Raw genomic sequence first — 21,727 nt, 5'->3', positions numbered from 1 at the left:
AAGAAGTAAGTCACAGTGGTGGTGGAGTAATCTGAAATTTTGGAAGTTCCGAGCTCACTTTAAGAGTTGAGATGGGTGGGAGGGCCGAAAACACCACCATTCATCATTCTTCAGTTATCTCGAGACTCAACTTAAACATTTGTAATCAAAAAGATGGGAGGGGACACGGGTCACATCTCAGGTTTGGGGGAGTGTGTGTGCGTGTAGATGTGAAAACTGAGCCAAAATATTCCAGTGTGAAGAGACCTCCCTTCTCGGCTGGTGGACATCAACCTTACAAAGTAATCTTTGGAGCATACTACCAAATACACCCGTTCCAAAACTTTTACTTACGCTCCTACTTTTTAATAAGTACGCATTTCCCCCCATTTTCTTCTCCTCTCCAAGGACTCAGATAGTTGGAGCGAGGATGGGTCCCCCCTCTGATTTCGTCTCCGCCCCAGCCAATCTGAGCCCGGATGCTAATTAGCTGCGCTCCCCTGATGAACACGCCTTTGTCACAAGTAGGCCCGGACTACAAAGCCCAGAATGCCTCGCCCCTCCCTGATCAATGAGGGCTTATTTAAATGATCTCTGAGGTCTTGGACCCAGGCCAATCAGCTGTCAGGGCTCATGATAAATCGCAATGCATTATTGATAATAATAATTACTGGGACATGCGCGTTCCGGCCGAAGGGGGGTAAATTTCCCAACTCCAGGAATTTGTGGCGGAGAGGGCAAATAACTGCGGCTCTCCCGGCGCCCCGATGCTCGCACCATGTCGAGGCGCAAGCAGGCGAAACCCCAGCACATCAACTCGGAGGAGGACCAGGGCGAGCAGCAGGCGCAGCAGCCGACCCCGGAGTTTGCAGATGCGGCCCCAGCGGCGCCCGCGGCGGGGGAGCTGGGTGAGTGGGGCTGGGGCGCCCGCCCGGGGAGGGGAGCTTCCCGGACGTACGCGGGATCCTCGAGGGCGCGGGCTTCGGGGAGCGGGCGGCGTCCAGCGCAAATTCAGGAACCGAGATTTGGGGGCTCAGTGCCCGGGAGGAGAGGTCGCCTCCTCTCCCCACCACCCCGCCTTTTGCACGTTTCCCACTTTTTTCTTTTCCCTTCTTGTGTAAGTTTCACCCCCAGCTTTCTCCCCTTATTGTAAAATTGACCCCCACTCGCTCCTCCGTTCTCCTCGCTCCCGAAAGGTTCCCTTCTCCTTGTCCTCTGCCCCTCACTTAACTGGTCCCACTCCCCTCACTGGTGTTCCCCCCCTCTCTTGTAACTTAGGTCCCCCTCCCTCGCGTCGCTCTCAAAAGAAAGAACCCCGGGGGATCCTCACCCTCTCCACCAGCCCGTGGGGGCTTTTCTTGGAGGCTGGAGGAGGGGCGCACCCCTGGAAGACCCCCCGGAGGAGGACGATCTGTTGCACGCGCCCCTCCCGGGCCAAGTGGGGGGAGGGGGCGCGACCTCTCCCACCCTCAGGAGCTGGGGTGCGGGCCACCCGCGCTGCGCAGGGGATTGGAGGGAACGGAGAGGTGGGGGAGGAGGGCTCAATGTTTCCCTTTAAAATTTTTTTCTTTTTGGTTTTCGCCTTTTCTGCCCGGGCTGCGCCGCCTGCCGATCTTCGCCCTAACCTTTCGGGGCCTGACCTCCAGCCATCTTTGATTTCCGACTTCCTAAAAATAACCGCGGCAAGCCGGAGGGTGCGAGCCCCCAGTGGCCGGGGTGGCGGACGCGCGGCAGCCCCGCTGGGGTGCACCGGCCTCCCGTTTTGCGTGGCTTTTCTGGAGCGCTCGGCTTTCCACATTTGCGCCCTGGTGTGAAAGGGGAGAGGTGGGGGGCCAGGACGAACTCCCGCGGCTGACCCGGCCCCCGCTTCCGCGGCCAGCGTTTCCCGGATCGAGGGGAGTTCGGGACTCCAGCCGCGCCGGGAGCGGCGGGGCCAACTCTGTTCCCACTTCATCACTTCACCGCAGAGGTTTTAGGAGCGAGGCGGTTTCCCACTATCTCGTCTCCATCCCGGCCCGCCAAATTGTCGCCTGATAAGTTTTTAGCGTGCGCGTGGGGGGAGGGGGGATTTGTAGCCTCCTCTCCGGCCTTGTTCGTCGCTGCGCTCCCCGCCTGCTTTCTAATTTCCCTGCAGCAAACGGGTGTGCGCGGTAACCCCGGAGGACTCTCAGAGCCTATCTCTGATGCCCGGGGTTTCCCGAGAAGACGGTCGCCACTTTTTGGCTTCCGTACCCTCCACCCTTTTTGTCGGAGACCGAATGTAATACATTTCCCAAGTTTATAATAGGTTAATAGAATCCCCCGTTTAACATTTTTCCAGGGCAAATTAAAAGGATCGACTTGACGGAGGGGACGGCTGGGCGTTTTCGGGGCGCCGGGTGGTCAGCGCAACGCGCACCCGAGGTCCCAGGCGCCTGGAGGGACTCTCTTTGTGCCTTGGTTGGGGGCGGGGTGGGGTGGGGGTTGAGGGGAGCGTGAAGGCTTCGTGGCCTGGCCCACCTGGAACAAAAGGGTTAACCCTCAGCCCGCCTGCTTCCTTCGGAGAGGAGGGGCGAGCTCCTGGCTCTGACCCCTCCCCTGGTCCTACGCTGACCTCCCCTTCCCCCTTCATTTTGGGTGGGCGCACACACGTGGGGCTTTTGGTGGTGTTTGGCACCTTTAGGGAGGGAAGCTTGTTACGGGAGGGCTTCTGAAATTAACGATGTTGGAGTTTGGAATCAGAGTCAACCTGAGCTGAGCTAAGACCTCAGGCCTGGCCGTGCGCTGCCACTGCGATTTGGGAGGGAGGGGAGTTGGCTATTGATCACCAGGGTTGTCGCGGACAGCCCACCCGGCCTGCGCGCGGGCGCCCCCTGGAGGCCCAGCTTGAAGCCTAGCCCTTTGCTGGGAGGCGGGGTCCCTTCGCAGGTGCTGGCTCACACCTGGTGGATGGGACCGGTTGCGGGGGTGAATGGAGAGTACTGGGCTGGGCCAAGGATGGGCACCCCAGGGGATTCGTGCCGGTCGCCTGCGTGATCGCCGTCTGTGCCCGCTGTTCTTTGCCAAGTCTGGAATTCTTGGTAATAACTCCTGGCGGCTAGAATGTGTTTGCAGAGCCTCCAATTTCTTCCTTGGGACAGAAGGTTGTTTTCCCAAGCAGTGCGTTTGTAATGGCTGCGTTTGGGTTGTTTGCATTTGATCTGCCTAAAATTATATAGTTAGATATATAATTCAGACATATATACCTAACTTGGATGTATATGTCTCACATGATTTTTTAGAATGCAGATTGAGCTGGTCTTATTTTGCAAAGCCATTCGAGAATACAGTTTTCGAGGGAGGAAAATGACGTCTGGCGATCAATTAACAGATCAAAAAATCTGCAGGTGGTCGCGGGGCTAACACTACATACAGGAAAAATTAGCATTTTCTCAAAAGAGTTTCAAATGCCCTTTGTGCTAAACTGGATTACAAACATCAACGATTAGGATTCCCAAGTTTCGAACGACTTCCTATTTCCAATTACTCACCAAAATGACCCAGGCTGGCTAGAAGGATTTTGAGGTTAGTTAACGTTTCAGGCCAGCTTTCTACGTTAGATTTCATCTGGGTTTCCCATAGGGAGAGAAGCTACAATTTGCCAAACAGCTCCTTTTGTTGAATACAAATGTGCAGTGCACAAGCAAATGATACTTTGTCATTCGTGCTGCTGTTGGTGAGTTTCCTCCTGGGCTGTGGGTTGGGGAACCATCTTGGGAGGCAGAAGGCAGTTAGCATTTCCTTTTCTTAAAATGTGAAGTTTACGTTGATGCCTAGGAAGTCAGGTTTTAGAATGGGATCCGCATTCCAGTGTGGCTGTGTGACTTTCAGCTGTGTAACCTTGAAGCCAGCTTGGTGTTTTTTTTCTCTGAGTTTTTGGGCTCTTCCTCTATATAGTGGTGATAAAATGCCCTGTTTAGATAATTTCAACTGTAGAAGGGCTACTATGAATTGGGAATGTGATCAGTACTAATTTTGTTCAAAATACCAAAATGCGTTTATTTGTGTTTATTGTGTTAAGATGGTGTTGAGCTGCCAGTTGAGGCAATTTAGCAGAAACGGCAGTGTGCTGCCCGCCAGACACCTGGCTGGGGACTTGAGTGCGCTATCTTGAATTCAAGAAATTAAAGACCAAAATTGATAGTCATATTTCTACTCATTTTAAATTGCAGCACCTGTTTGAAATGGCTTTGCCTGTGGTGTCTTGTCCTGCTTGATGTCCCATGGTGCCTTGTTCTACCTCGCCCCAGAGTTCAAGGAACTGTTTTTTTTTTTTTTTTATTTTTTTATTTTTTTAAATAGCCTTAGGCCAGTTGGTGATGTGATGAGATTTTCTTTTTGGCATCTTTGACAAGGGAGCCATGATTGGTGCTTGGCGGGTTGGGTTTGGTGGCTTCTCTTCTGCCATCTTAAATGTTGGGATGTGTCTTCACGTGGTTTAGATGAAGAGGTCCCAGAAATAAAACAAAGTTGGAGTTTGGTTGGCTTCTCTGGGTTGTACTACCCTGGAAAAATGAATGGCGGAAAGAGTTCCAGAAGTTCTCTCTTCCTCATCACCTTTAGCCTACAGTACTTTTGACTATTTTTTTAAATGTCTAAACATTTTTAAAAGCCACTAAATCCAGATAAGAACTGCATCGCCAGTCACCGCAATTCCCCCCAATCCCCGCCCCAACGAATTGTATGTCTGTGTTAGGTTTTGTTCAAGGGGACTCTGGAGACAGGCGACAAAAACCCCTGCCCTGATGGAGTTTACAAACTTGCCTGATCTCTAGTTGGGGCAGAGTGGGACACTTCCCTAACCTTGGAAGCAAAAAGAGGTCACACGCCTTAGTGCCTAGGAAACTTTCTTTGAGCCATTTACTCTTTTTTTTCCTCTCCAGCAGAGTCCCTGAGTTTTGGTTCAAGGCTGTTTGAAACTTTGCCTTTTTTAGATGTTAACTAGGTAGAAACTTAAAGTCTAATTTGCCTTCTGTGACTTGAGTTGAAGGCTTTTTGACTGCTAAAATTAAACTGCCCAAGAGGCACTTTTCTTTCAACTGGTTAAATACTTAAGAAGGCACATAATTTCCTTTTGTTTTTTGGTAAGCAATTATCCTGGGGGTGGGGGAGGGTAGAAGATGTGTGCTTTACATAATCTACTCATTGTAGTTCTTTAAATGTAGGAATGAAAAAAAGATAAGCTTGAGTCATAATGCTTTTATCAAGATATACGGGTTTTACTTTTTAAGCATTTCAGTGTCTCCAGAATTTGATTGGTCACTAGTAGATGAACGTTCTTCCTATACAATAGTAAGAGTATTTTCTATCCATTTGGCAGTGATTGAATCTAAGACCCCTGCTGGGTTTACTGCATTCTTCCAACTTATTGGATAACTAGATGCTGCAAGATAACATTCCTAAAATTCGGGGTGGGGGTGGGGTGGAGAAATGGAAGAACTAGTTGCTGTGTAATCCCTCTGAACTTTGCTTTTTTTCCTTTGGGGTTAACTTAAGCATGTCCAGCAATTGTTCATAACAGAATCTTCTTACTCCTTGGCAAATACAGTTTCGGTATTTACCAGTGGCGGTCTGGATGTAGAAGCACTTTTTACTGCACAAGCAAACAGAGCTGCTCCTGTTTTAAGACTCAAGTGGGATGTTGCTGGTGGAGGCTACAGAAGAGGCGAGCTTGTGTATACAGCAAAGGCAAGCTGGTATTCAGGCTGTAAATCACTCTTGGGAACTGCTGGATCCTTCTAGGGGAGGGAGCTTAACCTTTTTTGTGCCATAGATCCCTTCTCGGTGTAATGTATAAAATACATAGACGACCAAGGAAATAAATTACATTGAAATATAGTCATCAAAAATGAAAACATTTTTCACTTAGTAATATCAGCTACTTTATTAATACAATAAATAACAAGATCTAATAGCCCGTCAGATCACAAGAATTTCCAAGTTGTAACAACTTGTAACACTGTATGAAAATATTTGTGGTCTCCACTGATGACAAAGTCACAACTATTAATACCACTGTGGTATGTTCCTTATATTCATCATTGAACGAAATGTTGAATTTTAGTTCAGCTAAGTGAAAATTAGTATTTTTTTCTTATCTAATTTCATAGACCCCCTGTTTAAAAATGCCTGTGTTAAACAGAACATGTATCTTTTCATGTGATAATTTCTCATGACATATATATTTTCACATGTGATACATTTCAAGTGATATTTTCACCAATGCTATGAAAACATTTTATTGATATTACAGTGGTTTGTAATACGTCCTTCCAAAGGACGTAAATGTATATAATATGTTCGTGATGTTAGAACTTTATAAGGGGGGAGCTATTAGGGAAAAATAACTTAAAAGTCTCCACAGAGGGGCAAGATGAAAAAGTTTCTCCCATAGAGGGGAGAGACTGCTCTTGAAGAAACCATTAGGAATTGGGCCACTCATTTTAGTGCCATTAAATAGTATTTAAGTCATCTCTATCTTCTAACTAGCAAGCAGTATGTCATCTTGAGCCACTTAGTTCTGAGCCTGTTTTCCACATCTGCAAAATAGAAACAAAGGAGCTTGTTTGATTATCTGGCTATGAAGATAAGTGACTGGGCTGGGCGTGGTGGCTCACGCTTGTCATCCCAGCACTTTGGGAGTCCGAGGCGGGCGGATCACGAGGACAGGAGATCGAGACCATCCTGGCTAACACGGTGAAACCCCGTCTCTACTAAAAATACAAAAAATTAGCCGGGCGTGGTGGTGGCGCCTGTAGTCCCAGCTACTTGGGAGGCTGAGGCAGGAGAATGGCGTGAACCCGGGAGGCAGAGCTTGCAGTGAGCCGAGATTGCACCACTGCACTCCAGGCTGGGCGACAGAGCGAGACTCCGTCTCAGAAAAGTGACTTAAGGCAAGGGTATCTAATCTTTTGGTTTCTCTGGGCCACATTAGAAGAATTATTATCTTGGGCCACACATAAAAGACATGGACACTAATGATAGCTGATGAGCCTAAAACAAATTGTAAAACTATCTTACGTTTTAAGAAGATTTATGAATTTGTGTTAGGTTGAATTCAAAGCTGGCCTGGACCTGGGCTGGACAAGGTGTAAGACAAGGTACCTTAAGGTGTAAGAGTATGAAGTATGTTTTTGTTCTTGCTTGGAGAGGTTGGTGGTGGTTAGCTTTTGGCCTCTAAAAAGCAGAATGGAGTGGTTAATGTTTTTGCATGGGCTTTATTGAAGGTTTTTTTTTTTTTTTTTTTGAGAGACACTTTTGCTGTGTTACCCTGGCTGGAGTGCAGTGGCACAATCTTGGCTCACTGCCATGTCCGCCTCCTGGGTCCTGGTTCAAGCAATTCTCCCAACTCAGCCTCCCGAGTAGCTGGGGTTACAGCGATGCGCACGCCATCACGCCTGGCTAACTTTTCTATTTTTAGTAGAGACAGGGTTTCACCACGTTGGCCAGGCTGGTCTCAAACTCCCGAACCCAAGTGATCACCCACCTTGACTTCCAAAGTGCTGGGATTACAGGTGTGAGTCACTGTGCCCAGCCTTGGTCTCCTTTATTTCTGGAGGCTATAAAGCGTTCGCTTTTTCTGCACCCTAATTTATTTAACCAAAATCTTACTGACGACCAAGGTGCATCCATTTTTGTTGCTGTTTGTTAACATGAGAAATGCTGCAAGGAATATCCTAAATCCTTGCAGCATTATCCTAAATCCTTGCAGGAATATCGAGGAAATTCCTAAAACAGGAATTGCTGGGTCAAAGGAAAATTGTACTAAAATGAAGATGTTGCCAGATGACTTGCTGAAAGAGCTGTATCCATCTATACACTCCTACCAGTAATATGTATTTCCTTCCCTAAGAAGAGAAACTGTTTTAAAAAGTTTCACTTAACATTCTTGACACATAATTGTCAAAATTGCTTTTCTAGAAAGATTGTGCTGCCTAACACTCCCACTTAGTGCTGGTTTCCAGTCTTGGGAAATCATACAGATAGATACTATTTATCTGAGAGTTGGTGGTTCCCAGATAAACAGTTGCCAGGGTTCTGGGAATTGACGAGCATTTTCATCTTGATCATTGAAAGGAGGCAGATTCGCAGCGGTATTGGGGCTTAAGGAGAGTTTGTGCTGGTATCTGCTACTGGAACTCTACCTGGAAGTAGCAGCATCGCACTGCATCATAACACTTTCAGAGCAACTTCTGTAAGTCCTAGAAATAAGACAGGAATGGGTGGTCTACTCCCACCCTTTCCTAACCAAGGCAACCTCCCAGGCTCTCCTGTCCCACCTTAACATCTCTGAGAGGAAAGAGAGAGTTGCAGTCTTAACAGAAGAAACATGATCAGAAGGGTACAAATGAAGGGTTCCAATAGAGGGTGTGAGAACTGCATGTCTGGGGTTTAATACTGGCTCTGCGGTTTACTTGACATGTTACCTTGGGCAAGTTCATGTCCTCTGTGCCTCAGTTTCCCCTTCTGTCAAATAGGGTAATAGTTTCTATTTCAGAGTTGTTAATATAATAACATACATTGTTTAGAATCATACCTGGCCACATACAAAGTAAGTGCTCAAAAGTTATCTGTCAATAACTTTTGTTATGTTGCACAAGTCACATTATTTCTCAGAGTCTCTGTTTTTCACATCTTTATTTTTTCATTGTTTATTTATTTTTTTTTTGAGATGGAGTTTCGCTCTCGTTGCCCAGGCTGGAGTACAACGGCGCAGTCTCAGCTCACTGCAACCTCCGCCTCCCGGGTTCAAGCAATTCTCCTGTCTCAGCCTCCTGAGTAGCTGGAATTACAGGCATGCGCCACCACGCTGGGCTAAGTTTGTATTTTTAGTAGAGATGGAGTTTCACCATGTTGATCAGGCTGGTTTCGAACTCCCGGCCTCAGGTGATCGCCTGCCTTGGCCTCCCAAAGTACTGGGATCACAGGTGTGAGCCACCGTGCCCGACCTTTTTCTCATCTTTAAATGGAGCTGATATTTAATAGGATTGAATGATTACAGTGTGGGCATCTGTGGGTACAAAATCTGAATTATAGGAAGATAATGGGGCTCATCTTTTCACCATTGGGCCCCCAACCCCTGCTTTGCACACAGTAGGAGGTCAGTATTGTGGAATGAGAGGCATTACATTGTTTTATTGTAAGGCATTGTTCTCCTCAGTCCTGGTTGAATCAGTAAATCCAGGCATCTAATCATCTAATCACGAGGTTGTCATCTCGTGATTATGTGTGCTCAGTAGGCATTCTTAGGGATGAACCCACTTGCCTATCAATAACTACCTGTTATTGGTAGGCAAGGCCAGGTTGGCCCTGGCCAGCTTTCTTAACTCTGGCAGGCCAGACCTGCCCATGGCTGTTGTCTCTTCCCCTGACCCACCCCCAGCCTACACATACCTTGCAAGACTTCATATTGTGACCCAGTCTGAAATAAGTAAAGATTAAACCAGTTTGTTGAGGCCATGCTTCAAGATCAGTCCTTCCTGGAAACCTGTTGGTGGACTGTGCTGTCAAAAGTCCATGGATTTGGCTGGATGCAGTGGCTCATGCCTGTAATCCCAGCACCTTGGGAGGCTGAGGCAGACGGATCACTTGAACCCAGGAGTTCAAGACCAGCCTGGCCAACATGGTGAAACCCCATCTCTACTAAAAATACAAAAATTAGCCAGGCGTGGTGGCGGGCGCCTGTAATCCCAGCTTCCCAGGAGACTGAGGCAGGAGAATAGCTTGAATCCAGGAGGCGGAGGTTAGTGAGCCAAGATTGGACCACTGCACTCCAGCCCTTCCTGGCCTTTTCCTTGTGCATTTGTACTTTGTTTGTTTGTTTGTTTTGTTTTCAGACAGGGTCTCACTCTGTCACCCGGGCTGGAGTGACTTGACTTCCCAAGCTCAAGCAATTCTCCTGCCTCAGCCTCCTGAGTAGCTTGAACTATATACATGGACACCGCCATGGTCAGCTGTTTTTATCTTCTTATTTTTTTGTAGAAACAGGGTCTCACTGTGTTGCTGGTTTCGAACTCCTGGCCTCTCAAAAGTGACCTCAAAGTGCGGGGATGACTGGTGTGAGCCACTGCACCCAGCCATGTTTGTACATTTCAAACACAGGTTTTGTTTTAAGCAAAATGGTCATGTTGTACATATTGTTGCGCAACCCATTTCTTTCACTTAATTTCTATGGCATACAGAAATTCTGCATACTTCTTACACTATGGGTGGGTGGGCAAAAATTTACTTCTTTGCTGCTGTGAACGTTTCAGACAAAACAAACAAAAAAACCCAGATCATTGTAGGCTTGTGTGACTGTCTTCTGTGGTTTAGATTCCTAGGCTCAGCTGCAGGGTCTGAGGTATGCCTGTCTTTGTCCTGTGGCCCCAGGCTCCATTGATATCTTGGCGATGGGGTATACCGGAGAGGACAGCGGGGAGGTGAGAACAGTGAAGTAGTCTTCGCCAGGCGTCTTGTGTAAAGGACCCCGGCATCTGGCTAAAACGTAGTCCCAAGTTCGGAGTTGCAATGTGTAGGCTGGCACTAACCCTAAAGTAAATAAGCCCCAGTTACAAAAGAAATTCAAGGATCAGCGTGTTTTTTTTTTTTTTTTTTTTTTTTTTTTGAGACAGAGTCTCAAAAAAAGTCTGTTGCCCAGGCTGGAGTGCAATGGCGCGATCTCGGTTCACTGCAACCTCCACCTCCTGAGTTCAGGCAATTCTTCTGCCTCAGCCTCCCGAGTAGCTGGGACTATAGGAGTCCACCACCATGACTGGCTGATTTTTCTGTTTTTAATAGAGACAGGGTCTCACCGTGTTGACCAGACTGGTCTCGAATTCCCAACCTCAGGTGATCTGCCCACCTCAGCCTCTCAAAGTGCTGTGATGATTGACGTGAGCCACTGTGCCCAGCTCCCCCCATATCTTTTACTTGGGCAGAGTCCTTAGCTTTTTCTGTCTTGTTATAGGTGCTCCAGTGAACCACCCGGGGAATGATGAGGTGGCAAGTGAGGACGAAGCCACAGTAAAGCGGCTTCGTCGGGAGGAGACACACGTCTGTGAGAAATGCTGTGCAGAGTTCTTCAGCGTCTCTGAGTTTCTGGAACATAAGAAAAATTGCACTAAAAATCCACCTGTCCTCATCATGAATGACAGCGAGGGGCCGGTGCCTTCAGAAGACTTCTCCAGAGCTGTACTGAGCCACCAGCCCGCCAGCCCCAGCAGTAAGGACGGTCACAGGGAGAATGGCGGCAGCTCAGAGGATGTGAAGGAGAAGCCGGGCGCAGAGTCTGTGGTGTACCTAAAGACAGAGACAGCCCTGCCACCCACCCCCCAGGACATAAGCTATTTAGCCAAAGGCAAAGTGGCCAACACTAACGTGACCTTGCAGGCACTACGGGGCACCAAGGTGGCGGTGAATCAGCGGAGCGCGGATGCACTCCCTGCCCCCGTGCCTGGCGCCAACAGCATCCCGTGGGTCCTCGAGCAGATCTTGTGTCTGCAGCAGCAGCAGCTACAGCAGATCCAGCTCACCGAGCAGATCCGCATCCAGGTGAACATGTGGGCCTCCCACGCACTCCACTCGAGTGGGGCAGGGGCTGACACTCTGAAGACCCTGGGCAGCCACATGTCTCAGCAGGTTTCTGCAGCTGTGGCTTTGCTCAGCCAGAAAGCTGGAAGCCAAGGTCTGTCTCTGGATGCCTTGAAACAAGCCAAGCTACCTCATGCCAACATCCCTTCTGCCACCAGCTCCCTGTCCCCAGGGCTGGCGCCCTTCGCTCTGAAGCCGGATGGGACCCGGGTACTCCCGAACGTCATGTCCCGCCTCCCGAGTGCTTTGCTTCCTCAGGCCCCGGGCTCGGTGCTCTTCCAGAGCCCTTTCTCCACTGTGACGCTAGACACATCCAAGAAAGGGAAGGGGAAGCCCCCGAACATCTCCGCGGTGGATGTCAAACCCAAAGACGAGGCGGTCCTCTACAAGCACAAGTGTAAGTACTGTAGCAAGGTTTTTGGGACTGATAGCTCCTTGCAGATCCACCTCCGCTCCCACACTGGAGAGAGACCCTTCGTGTGCTCTGTCTGTGGTCATCGCTTCACCACCAAGGGCAACCTCAAGGTGCACTTTCACCGACATCCCCAGGTGAAGGCAAACCCCCAGCTGTTTGCCGAGTTCCAGGACAAAGTGGCGGCTGGCAATGGCATCCCCTATGCACTCTCTGTACCTGACCCCATAGATGAATCGAGTCTTTCCTTAGACAGCAAACCTGTCCTTGTAACCACCTCTGTAGGGCTACCTCAGAATCTCTCTTCGGGGACTAATCCCAAGGACCTCACGGGTGGCCCCTTGCCCGGTGACCTGCAGCCTGGGCCTTCTCCAGAAAGTGAGGGTGGACCCACACTCCCTGGGGTGGGACCAAACCATAATTCCCCAAGGGCTGGTGGCTTCCAAGGGAGTGGGACCCCTGAGCCAGGGTCAGAGACTCTGAAGTTGCAGCAGCTGGTGGAGAACATTGACAAGGCCACCACTGATCCCAACGAATGTCTCATTTGCCACCGAGTCTTAAGCTGCCAGAGCTCCCTCAAGATGCATTATCGCACCCACACCGGGGAGAGACCGTTCCAGTGTAAGATCTGTGGCCGAGCCTTTTCTACCAAAGGTAACCTGAAGACACACCTCGGGGTTCACCGAACCAATACGTCCATTAAGACGCAGCATTCATGCCCCATCTGCCAGAAGAAGTTCACCAACGCCGTGATGCTGCAGCAGCATATTCGGATGCACATGGGCGGTCAGATTCCCAACACGCCCCTGCCAGAGAATCCCTGTGACTTTCCGGGTTCTGAGCCAATGACGGTGGGTGAGAACGGCAGCATCGGCGCCATCTGCCATGATGATGTCATCGAAAGCATCGATTTAGAGGAAGTCAGCTCCCAGGAGGCTCCCAGCAGCTCCTCGAAGGTCCCCACGCCTCTTCCCAGCATCCACTCGGCATCACCCACACTAGGGTTTGCCATGATGGCTTCCTTAGATGCCCCAGGGAAAGTGGGTCCTGCCCCTTTTAACCTGCAGCGCCAGGGCAGCAGAGAAAACGGTTCCGTGGAGAGCGACGGCTTGACCAACGACTCGTCCTCGCTGATGGGAGACCAGGAGTATCAGAGCCGAAGCCCAGACATCCTGGAAACCACATCCTTCCAGGCACTCTCCCCGGCCAATAGTCAAGCCGAAAGCATCAAGTCAAAGTCTCCCGATGCTGGGAGCAAAGCAGAGAGCTCCGAGAACAGCCGCACTGAGATGGAAGGTGATAGAGCTTTGGATTTAACTTATGTCCATTTTGGGCTCAAGGTCATCAAAAAGGAACCTGGGTTGAACTTTACAAATGGAGAGTATGACTTGAAGCAGCCCCTTCTATAGGGCAATTAGCTTTTCTGTGCTTCTGGGTAGAGGGCAATAGTAACTGCCACTATCCTAGTAATGAACATGCTTTTTGTTTATGGTGGTCAATGCAAAATGGGTATGGACAGCATACCTTTTTTGTTGGTTTTTATTTTTGTCTTTGAGCCCCTTGGAACATAGGGGTAGTCTTTCTATTTTGTTATAGTTTTTTTCTTTTTGTTTCTCCACACTGATTCTGTATACGGATGTCTTAAGAGTATGTTTGAGGAAGTGGCCACTGCTTTTTGACCACTGAAATAAGCCATGGTTCCCTGACTCTGAGGCCCCACTGCCTGATGTAATATTCACAAATTAACCGCTCTTGAAGCAGGGAAAGATGAACCCATTTTAAATGCACGTATCTACTGAGAGGTGACTGTTGATGTCATTAATGGTAAAATAAGGGAAAAGCTGTATCATAGAATCAAAGAAAGATGGTGTCTGGGCATATACTTTAAAGGTAGTTTCTAATGTAGAAATTTGAACTTAAATTAGATATGTGTTTATATGTTGCCCATACCTTAAAAAAAAACCCAAAGTGGTACCTTTTCCCAAGCATTTGAGGCTTTCTTCTTTGTGCAGATAAACAATTCAAAGGAAGGTGTTAATTTCTGTTAAGGTGCTTTCAAGGTGTTAATTTCTTACAAAGCCAGCTCCAGACTCTCAAACTAGCAGGCAGTTATCTGTAAAGATCTCTTTGGCTTTGAAGAAAAAGAATGAATGTTGGATGATAAAGGTCTGGCTTTTTCCCCTCTGTGTACTAGGTCGGAGCAGTCTCCCTTCCACGTTTATCCGAGCCCAGCCAACCTATGTCAAGGTTGAAGTTCCTGGCACGTTTGTGGGACCCTCAACATTGTCCCCAGGGATGACCCCTTTGTTAGCAGCCCAGCCACGCCGACAGGCCAAGCAACATGGCTGCACACGGTGTGGGAAGAACTTCTCGTCTGCTAGCGCTCTTCAGATCCACGAGCGGACTCACACTGGAGAGAAGCCTTTTGTGTGCAACATTTGTGGGCGAGCTTTTACCACCAAAGGCAACTTAAAGGTGGGTTTGTGTGGGCTTTCAGCAGGACGGGGGCTGGGCGCCGAGTGTCTGCTCCTTATTGGCACAGTCCGTGATGAGTTCTTCCATCCTTCCATTCCTCCTTTGGGAGGCCGAGGTGGGAGGATTGCTTGAGTCCACGAGTTTGAGACCAGCCTGGGCAACATAGGGAGACAACGTCTTTACAGAAAAAACAAAAATCAGTTGGGCGTGGTGTTGCATGCTTGAGTCCCAGCTAATTGGGAGGCTGAGCGGGGAGGAGGTAACATAAGGAGACCCTGTCACTACAAAATAAAAATTAGCTGGGCGTGGTGGCATGCGCCTGTAGGCCCAGCTACTTGGGAGGCTGAAGTGGGAGGATTGCTTGAACCTGCGGTGTCGAGGGTGCAATGTGAGCTGTGATCACACCACTGCACTCTAGCCTGGACAAGAGAGTAAGACCCTGTCTCTTAAGAGTTTTAAACTCTTACGAAGCTGAAAAGGGCTAGGCACAGTGGCTCACGCCTGTACTCCCAGCACTTTGGGAGGTGGTGGTGGGAGGATCACTTGACCCCAGGAGTTGAAGACCAGCCTGGGCAACATAGCAAGATGCCATCTCTACAAAAATTAAATTCATATAAATAAAAAAAAAAGAAGCTGAAAAGGATTTCAGAACTTGAAAGCCGGACAGGAAAAATAATTAAGGAAAGCAGCCAGATGCTAATAAGGTCCCTTCTTTAGCGGAAGCCTCGCCTACCACCCTAGATTAAATAGCATCCTATTTCCACCATGGCCTTCTGTAGCTTTCCCAGCCAGATACATTTTTCTCTGTAGCAATTATTAGACATTGATGTTCTATATATTTAGATGTCAACTGCATCAGGGTATGGTCTGTTTTGCTCTGTCACGCAGGCTGGAGTGCAATGGCACAATCTCGGCTCATTGCAACCCTCTGCCTCCCGAGTTCAAGCAATTCTCCTGCTTCAGCCTCCCGAGTAGCTGGAATTACAGGCACCCGTCATCATGCCCGGCTAATTTTTATATATTTTTTAGCAGAGATGGGGTTTCACCATGTTGGCCAGGCTCGTCTCGAACTCCTGACCTCAGGTGATCTGCCCGCCTCGGCCTCCCCAAGTACTGGGATTACAGGCGTGAGCCACCGCGCCCTGCCCACAAATTGTTTTTAACTGAAATTTTTACTTAAATAAGTATAGATTTTCACTGGACTTTTGAAAAATAATACAGAGATGTCCTTGTATGCTTTGCCCAGTTTTCCTCATTGGTAGCACTTTGCAAAACTGTAGCATAATCAAGATATTGACATTGTTACAATCAGCATATTCAGATTTTCCCGTTTTACTTCTACTCAGGTGTGCATGTTGTGTACTCTACAGTTTTATTACCTGTGTAGGTTTGTGCATTTTAAAAATGTGAACTCTAGGCTGGGTGTGGTGGCTCATGCCTGTAATCCCAGCATTCTGGGAGGACAAGGTGGGAGGATCACATGAGGCCAGGAGTTCGAGACCAGCTTGGGCAACATAAAGAGATCCAGTCTCTACAAATAAAGATAAATTAGCTGGGCATGGTGGTGTGCACCTGTAGTCCCAGGTACTCAGGAAGCTGAGGTGGGTGGGTCGCTTGAGCCTGGGAGGTTGAGGCTGCAGTGAACCGTGCCACTGCACTGTAGCCTGGGTGACAGATTAAGACTCAAGGAAAAAAAAAAAAAAGTTAACCCTGGCACTTGGATCAATGCCCAGCATATAGTAGGTTTTCACATAGGTACACCCATGATTGGTGGAGCAGAGACAGTTGGAGACTATAACCCCATCTTGGTTGCTCTGGGGAGGAATGCTCATTAGGTGATATAAGAAATCTGATTTTCTAAATATAAAGTGCAGACTTAAGATGGTTTGATTTACAATGGTACAAAAGTGAGATGCATTCAATAGATATCAGACTTTGGGTACCCATACAACCATTCTGTTTCTAGTTTTCAGTACAGTAGTCAATCACATGAGCTATGAGCTAATTTTTTTTTTTTTGAGACGGAGTCTTTTGCTGTGTCACCCAGGCTGGAGTGCAGTGGCATGATCTTGGCTCACTGCAACCTTTGCCTCCTAGGTTCAAGCGATTCTCGTGCCTCAGCCTCCCGAGCAGCTGGAATTACAGGCATGTGCCACCATGCCCAGCTAATTTTTGTATTTTTCATAGACAGGGTTTCACCATGTTGGCCAGGCTGGTCTTGAACTCCTGACCTCAAGTGATCTGCCCACCTCGGCATCCCAAAGTGCTGGGATTACAGGCGTGAGCCACTGTGCCATGCCTACATGAGCTATTTCAATGCTTTATTATAAAACAGTCTTTGCATTAGATGATTTTGCCTAACTGTAAGCTAATGCAAATGTTCTGAGCGTGTTTGAGGTAGGCTAAACTGAGCTATGATGTTTGGCTGGTTAGGTGTATTAAATGCATTTTAGACTAAGAATATTTTCTACTTTCAGTGAGTTTATCCGGGCATAACCCCACTGTAAGTCGAGGATCATCTATATGTTAAAACACTGGGTAGAATGAAATCCATATGCAGATTGATTCTTGGCTTGCCAGTGAGCTTCAAATCTCTATTTTGATAAAAACCTTTCTGTCCTGTTCCCGTAGGTTCACTACATGACACACGGGGCGAACAATAACTCAGCCCGCCGTGGAAGGAAGCTGGCCATTGAGAACACCATGGCTCTGTTAGGTACGGACGGAAAAAGAGTCTCAGAAATCTTTCCCAAGGAAATCCTGGCCCCTTCGGTGAATGTGGACCCTGTGGTGTGGAACCAGTATACCAGCATGCTCAATGGCGGTCTGGCTGTGAAGACCAATGAGATCTCTGTGATCCAGAGTGGAGGGGTTCCTACCCTCCCTGTTTCCTTGGGGGCCACCTCCGTTGTGAGTAACGCCACTGTCTCCAAGATGGATGGCTCCCAATCGAGTATCAGTGCCGATGTGGAAAAACCAAGTGCTACTGACAGCGTTCCCAAACACCAGTTTCCTCACTTCCTAGAAGAAAACAAGATTGCGGTCAGCTAAGCAAGGGAGAACTTGAGTGGAAAGAGCAATGCAGACACCGTGAAATCTCTAGAATCTGCTTTGTTTTGTAAGAACTCATCTCCTCCTGTTTTCTTTTTCTTACTGATATGCAAATGATGTTTACGATGGTTGTGACCACAACCTCAGGCAAGTCCTACAATCACAATTGTTGCTATGCTGCTTTGCAAAAAGTTGAAAAAATAAAAAAATTCATACCAAAACAAATACAGACTGTTTTTTTTTTAGATGGAGTCTCGCTCTATCACCCAGGCTGGAGTGCAGTGGTATTGATCTCGGCTCACTGCAACCTCCCCTTCCCGGGTTCAAGTGATTCTCCTGCCTTAGCCTCCCGAGTAGCTGGGATTATAGGCGCGTGCCACCACGCCTGGCTAATTTTTGTATTTTGAGTAGAGATGGGGTTTCACCATGTTGGTCAGGCTGGTCTCGAACTCCTGACCTCGTGATCCACCCGTCTTGGCCTCCCAAAGTGCTGGGATTACAGGTGTGAGCTACCATGCCTGGCACTTTTTTTTTTTTTTTTCAATTTTGGAAAGAAGCGGGTCTTGCAAAGTAGCTTTGTTACTTGTAACAGACGTATACATAGAACCTTTGTACAACCTAGAATGACTTTTTCCAAAGACTTACCTATTTCAAGGTAGAATTGTTGGAACTTACTGAACAACAGTGGAAAAGACAACTACACAGCCTAATTGAGGGGAGAGGGGTACTGTATACTTATATGGTAACTGGACGCGGGTAAAAGGACAAGGTCTGTCATCTCTTTAGGGACCTGTTTTATATGCCCCAATCCTGTCCCCATCTTGTTTGTTTTTTTTGAATGTACTTAAAAAAGGAACAACAACAAACTAGGGTTGTAGAATTATAAAATTGCTTCAACCTTAGAACCTTAAGTAGGAGGCCCTCAAATGGACTTAACGTTAGTCCTTAGGGAGTCAATGTATGTGTTGCTGCTTATTTAAATAAAGTTCAGTTGGAGCCCCGAGAGTGCCAATGTTTTCCCCACACCTCTTAGATGCCTTCCTCTTCCCGAACCCCAGAAGAGGTGGGCACCTGAGCGGGGAATCTCAGGTGACTTAGTTTGCCAGTGCCTACTCTATTGAAGAACTGGGTTTTCATGCTCGAGGAGAAACTCGTGGAAGGGCGTGTTTCCCATCACAGGTTCACATACTGATTGTTTTTGTTGAATTTCCTTGGTGCGACTTATGCCAAGTAATTATGAAGATTTTTTGTTTTGTTTGTTTTCTTGCTGAATATTTCATGAAGGCTACGAAGTTAGAACAGGCAAGTCCTGGGTGTGAAAGCTTTAATTTATCTACCTCATTTATTTTTTATTTTTTGTAGCCATAGTGTCTGTTTTCCTGTTTTAAGACCGCTGAAGTATTCCCAGGCCCTGTCTAAAACCTAAGAGTTGATGTATTGGTGGGAAGAGGTGAACGTTCAAGATGATTTTGTGATGCCTTTTTTTGTGTAGTTTCCTTTTGTATACGTGATACTGAGCAAACGAAACATTGCTCTTGGTTTAACAAGAAGGGAGAAAGAAAAAAAAAAAAACTAACTTCTGGGAGAAAAGTCTTTCCCCTCTATGTGGAAGGTCCTGATGGAAATATGCATCCAAGACGAATAGCCAAAGTGTTGTTCTTCATCGTTGCACCTGACTTTAGGATCCCGCCCACCCCCCCCTTTTTTTTTTGCCAAGTTGTGCCTTTCCTTCTGGAATTGTAAGTGAACACGATAATAGTACCTGTTTACACTGTGAAGTGGATATTGTTACAGAAAACACACCAGTGGCTTTCTCACTGTTGAGCTAATAATGCCTTGTGAATGTATGATCCACGGAGAAACCCCTGTAGTTGTACCTGCTGATGCTGTCTGTCTGTTGGAAAATAAATTTTGAATGTTTTTTTTTTCTCACCCAGGTGTATATGGAAGTTTTTCTGGTACTTTCTGTTCTGAGAATGTTTACTTGACAATCGCTTCCAGCTGCCTCGTGACACTTGTTCCTACAGTCAAAAAGATGCAGACGTGGTTATGTCCATGCTTGCCTCACTTTTCTTTTCTTTTTTTTTTTTTTTTTGACAGTTTCCCTCTTGTTGCCGCTGGAGGGCAATGGCATGATCTTGGCTCACTGTAACCTCCGCCTCCCGGGTTCCAGTGATTCTCCTGCCTTGGCCTCCCAGTAGCTGGGATTACAGGCATGCACCATCACGCCCGGCTAACTTTGTATTTTTAATAGAGACAGAGTTTCACTATGTTGGTCAGGCTGTTCTTAAACTCCCGACCTGAGGTGAACTCGCCCACCTCGGCCTCCCAAAGTGCTGAGATTACAGGCATGAGCCACCATACCCGGCCTGTTTTTTCTTTTTTTAAGACGGGGTCTCACTCTTTCACCCAGGCTAGAGTGCAGTGGTATGATCTCAGCCTACTGCAGCCTTGACCTCCCAGGCTCAAGGGAGTGCACTGGCTCGATCTTGGCTTACTGCATCCTCCAGCCTCCCAGGTTCAAGCAATTATCCTGCCTCAGCCTCCTTACTTGGGATTACAGGGGCCCGCCACCACACCTGGCTAATTTTTGTATTTTGAGTAGAAATGGGGTTTCAGCATGTTGGCCAGGCTGGTCTCGAACTCCTGGCCTCAAGTGATCCATCTGCCTCAGCTTCCCAAAGTATTGTGATTGCAGGCACGAGCCACCTTGCCCAGCCTGTTTTCTCCCCTCTCACATACTTCAAACATCTTTCCAAGGTAAAACCCAATTCCGGTTAATCCTTTAACATACCTGCAATTATGTAACAATGATGTCTAGTCATCTATTGACAATACTGCTGGTGTTTACCCGTAAACTTCCCTGTCACTCAGGCTGCAGTATAGTGGCATGATCACAGCTGACTGTGGCCTTGAGCTCCTGGACTCAAATGATCCTCCCACCTCAACCTGCAGAGTAGCAGGCACACACCATCACTCCCAGCTAATTTTTTTTGGCAGAGATGGTCTCACCATGTTCCCCAGGCTGGCCTCAAGTGATCCACTGGCCTTGGTCTTTCAGAGTGCTGGGATTACAGGCATGAGCCACTGTGCCTGGCCTCGTGAGCTTTTTTATCTTATTTTTGATTGCCTTTGGGGTATTTGTTTTCTTACACTTGAGTTCATTTCCAGGGTAAATTCCTGCTTGGGATATCTGGGGAAAAGATTATCACTGTTTTTGTGTGTGTTTGCTGTTTTCTGTAACACTGTGTGTGTGTGTGTGTGTGTGCACGCGTGCGTGCGCACCATTCCTCTCGGCCTTAATCTTTGAAGTCAGTTCTAAAGGGTAGATTGTGATTGTACCTATGCAGGTAGATTATACCCACATAGTGTGATCATAACTTTGTTTTGTCAGTTATTGACCACATGTACAACAATAGTTCCATAAGATTGTAATACTAATTTTTACTCTACCTTTTCTGTGTTAAAATACGTTTATAGATCGGGCATGGTGGCTCACGCCTGTGATCCTAGCACTTTGGGAGGCCGAGGTGAGCGAATTACCTGAGCTCAGGAGTTCGAGACCAGCCTGGGCAACACGGTAAAACCCAGTCTCTACTAAAATGCAAGAAAGTAGCCAGCCATGGTGGCGTGCGCCTGTAATCCCAACTACTCAGGAGACTGAGACAGGAGAATTGCTTGAACCCAGGAGGTGGAGGTTGCAGTGAACCGAGATCATGCCATTGCACTCCAGCCTGGGCGACAGAGCGAGACTCTGTCTCAATACAAAAGAAAAAATAATTAAGTACCAATTACTTTTTTAACGTCCGCCTCCAGGTTCAAGTCATTCTCCTGCCTCAGCCTCCTGAATAGCTGGGATTGTAGGTGCACACCATCATGCCCAGTTAATTTTTGTATTTTTAGTAGAGATAGAGTTTCACCATGTTGGTCAGGATGTTCTCAAACTCCCAACCTCAGATGACCCACCCGCCTTGGCTGCCCAAAGTGCTGAGATTACAGGCGTGAGTCACCGCGCCAGGTCCAAGAAGACATCTTCCGTTTTGTTTTGTTTTGTTTTGTTTGAGAAGGAGTTTCGCTCTTATTGCCCAGGCTGGAATGCAGTGGCGTGATCTTGGCTCACTGCAACCTCCTCCCAGGTTCAAGCGATTCTCCTGCCTCAGCCTCCCAAGTAGCTGGGATTACAGGTGCCCGCCACTATCCCTGGCTAATTTTTGTAATTTT

The 21,727-nt window shown here is 47.7% G+C and overlaps 1 protein-coding gene across 1 annotated transcript; it reads left to right on the top strand.

The window, feature by feature from the left end:
• Positions 1 to 645: 645 nt before the first annotated feature.
• Positions 646 to 17,804, top strand: SALL4 (spalt-like transcription factor 4). Its single transcript, XM_011978113.1, has 4 exons — positions 646 to 887; positions 10,946 to 13,276; positions 14,175 to 14,455; positions 17,087 to 17,804. Exons 1-4 carry the CDS (start codon positions 758 to 760, stop codon positions 17,504 to 17,506), a joined length of 3,162 nt encoding a protein of 1,053 aa, XP_011833503.1. The 5' UTR covers positions 646 to 757; the 3' UTR covers positions 17,507 to 17,804.
• Positions 17,805 to 21,727: the final 3,923 nt, after the last annotated feature.

This window comes from Mandrillus leucophaeus, unplaced genomic scaffold (genome assembly GCF_000951045.1).
Source record: "Mandrillus leucophaeus isolate KB7577 unplaced genomic scaffold, Mleu.le_1.0 Scaffold19, whole genome shotgun sequence".
NCBI lineage: Eukaryota > Metazoa > Chordata > Mammalia > Primates > Cercopithecidae > Mandrillus > Mandrillus leucophaeus.
This window is presented reverse-complemented; position numbering and strand designations above follow the sequence as displayed.

Coding starts and splice junctions, on each gene's coding strand:
- SALL4 (XM_011978113.1), top strand. CDS start 758: ATGTCGAGGCGCAAGCAGGCGAAACCCCAGCACATCAACTCGGAGGAG. Junction 888..10,945: donor GCCCGCGGCGGGGGAGCTGG/GTGAGTGGGGCT, acceptor GTCTTGTTATAG/GTGCTCCAGTGAACCACCCG. Junction 14,456..17,086: donor CCACCAAAGGCAACTTAAAG/GTGGGTTTGTGT, acceptor CTGTTCCCGTAG/GTTCACTACATGACACACGG.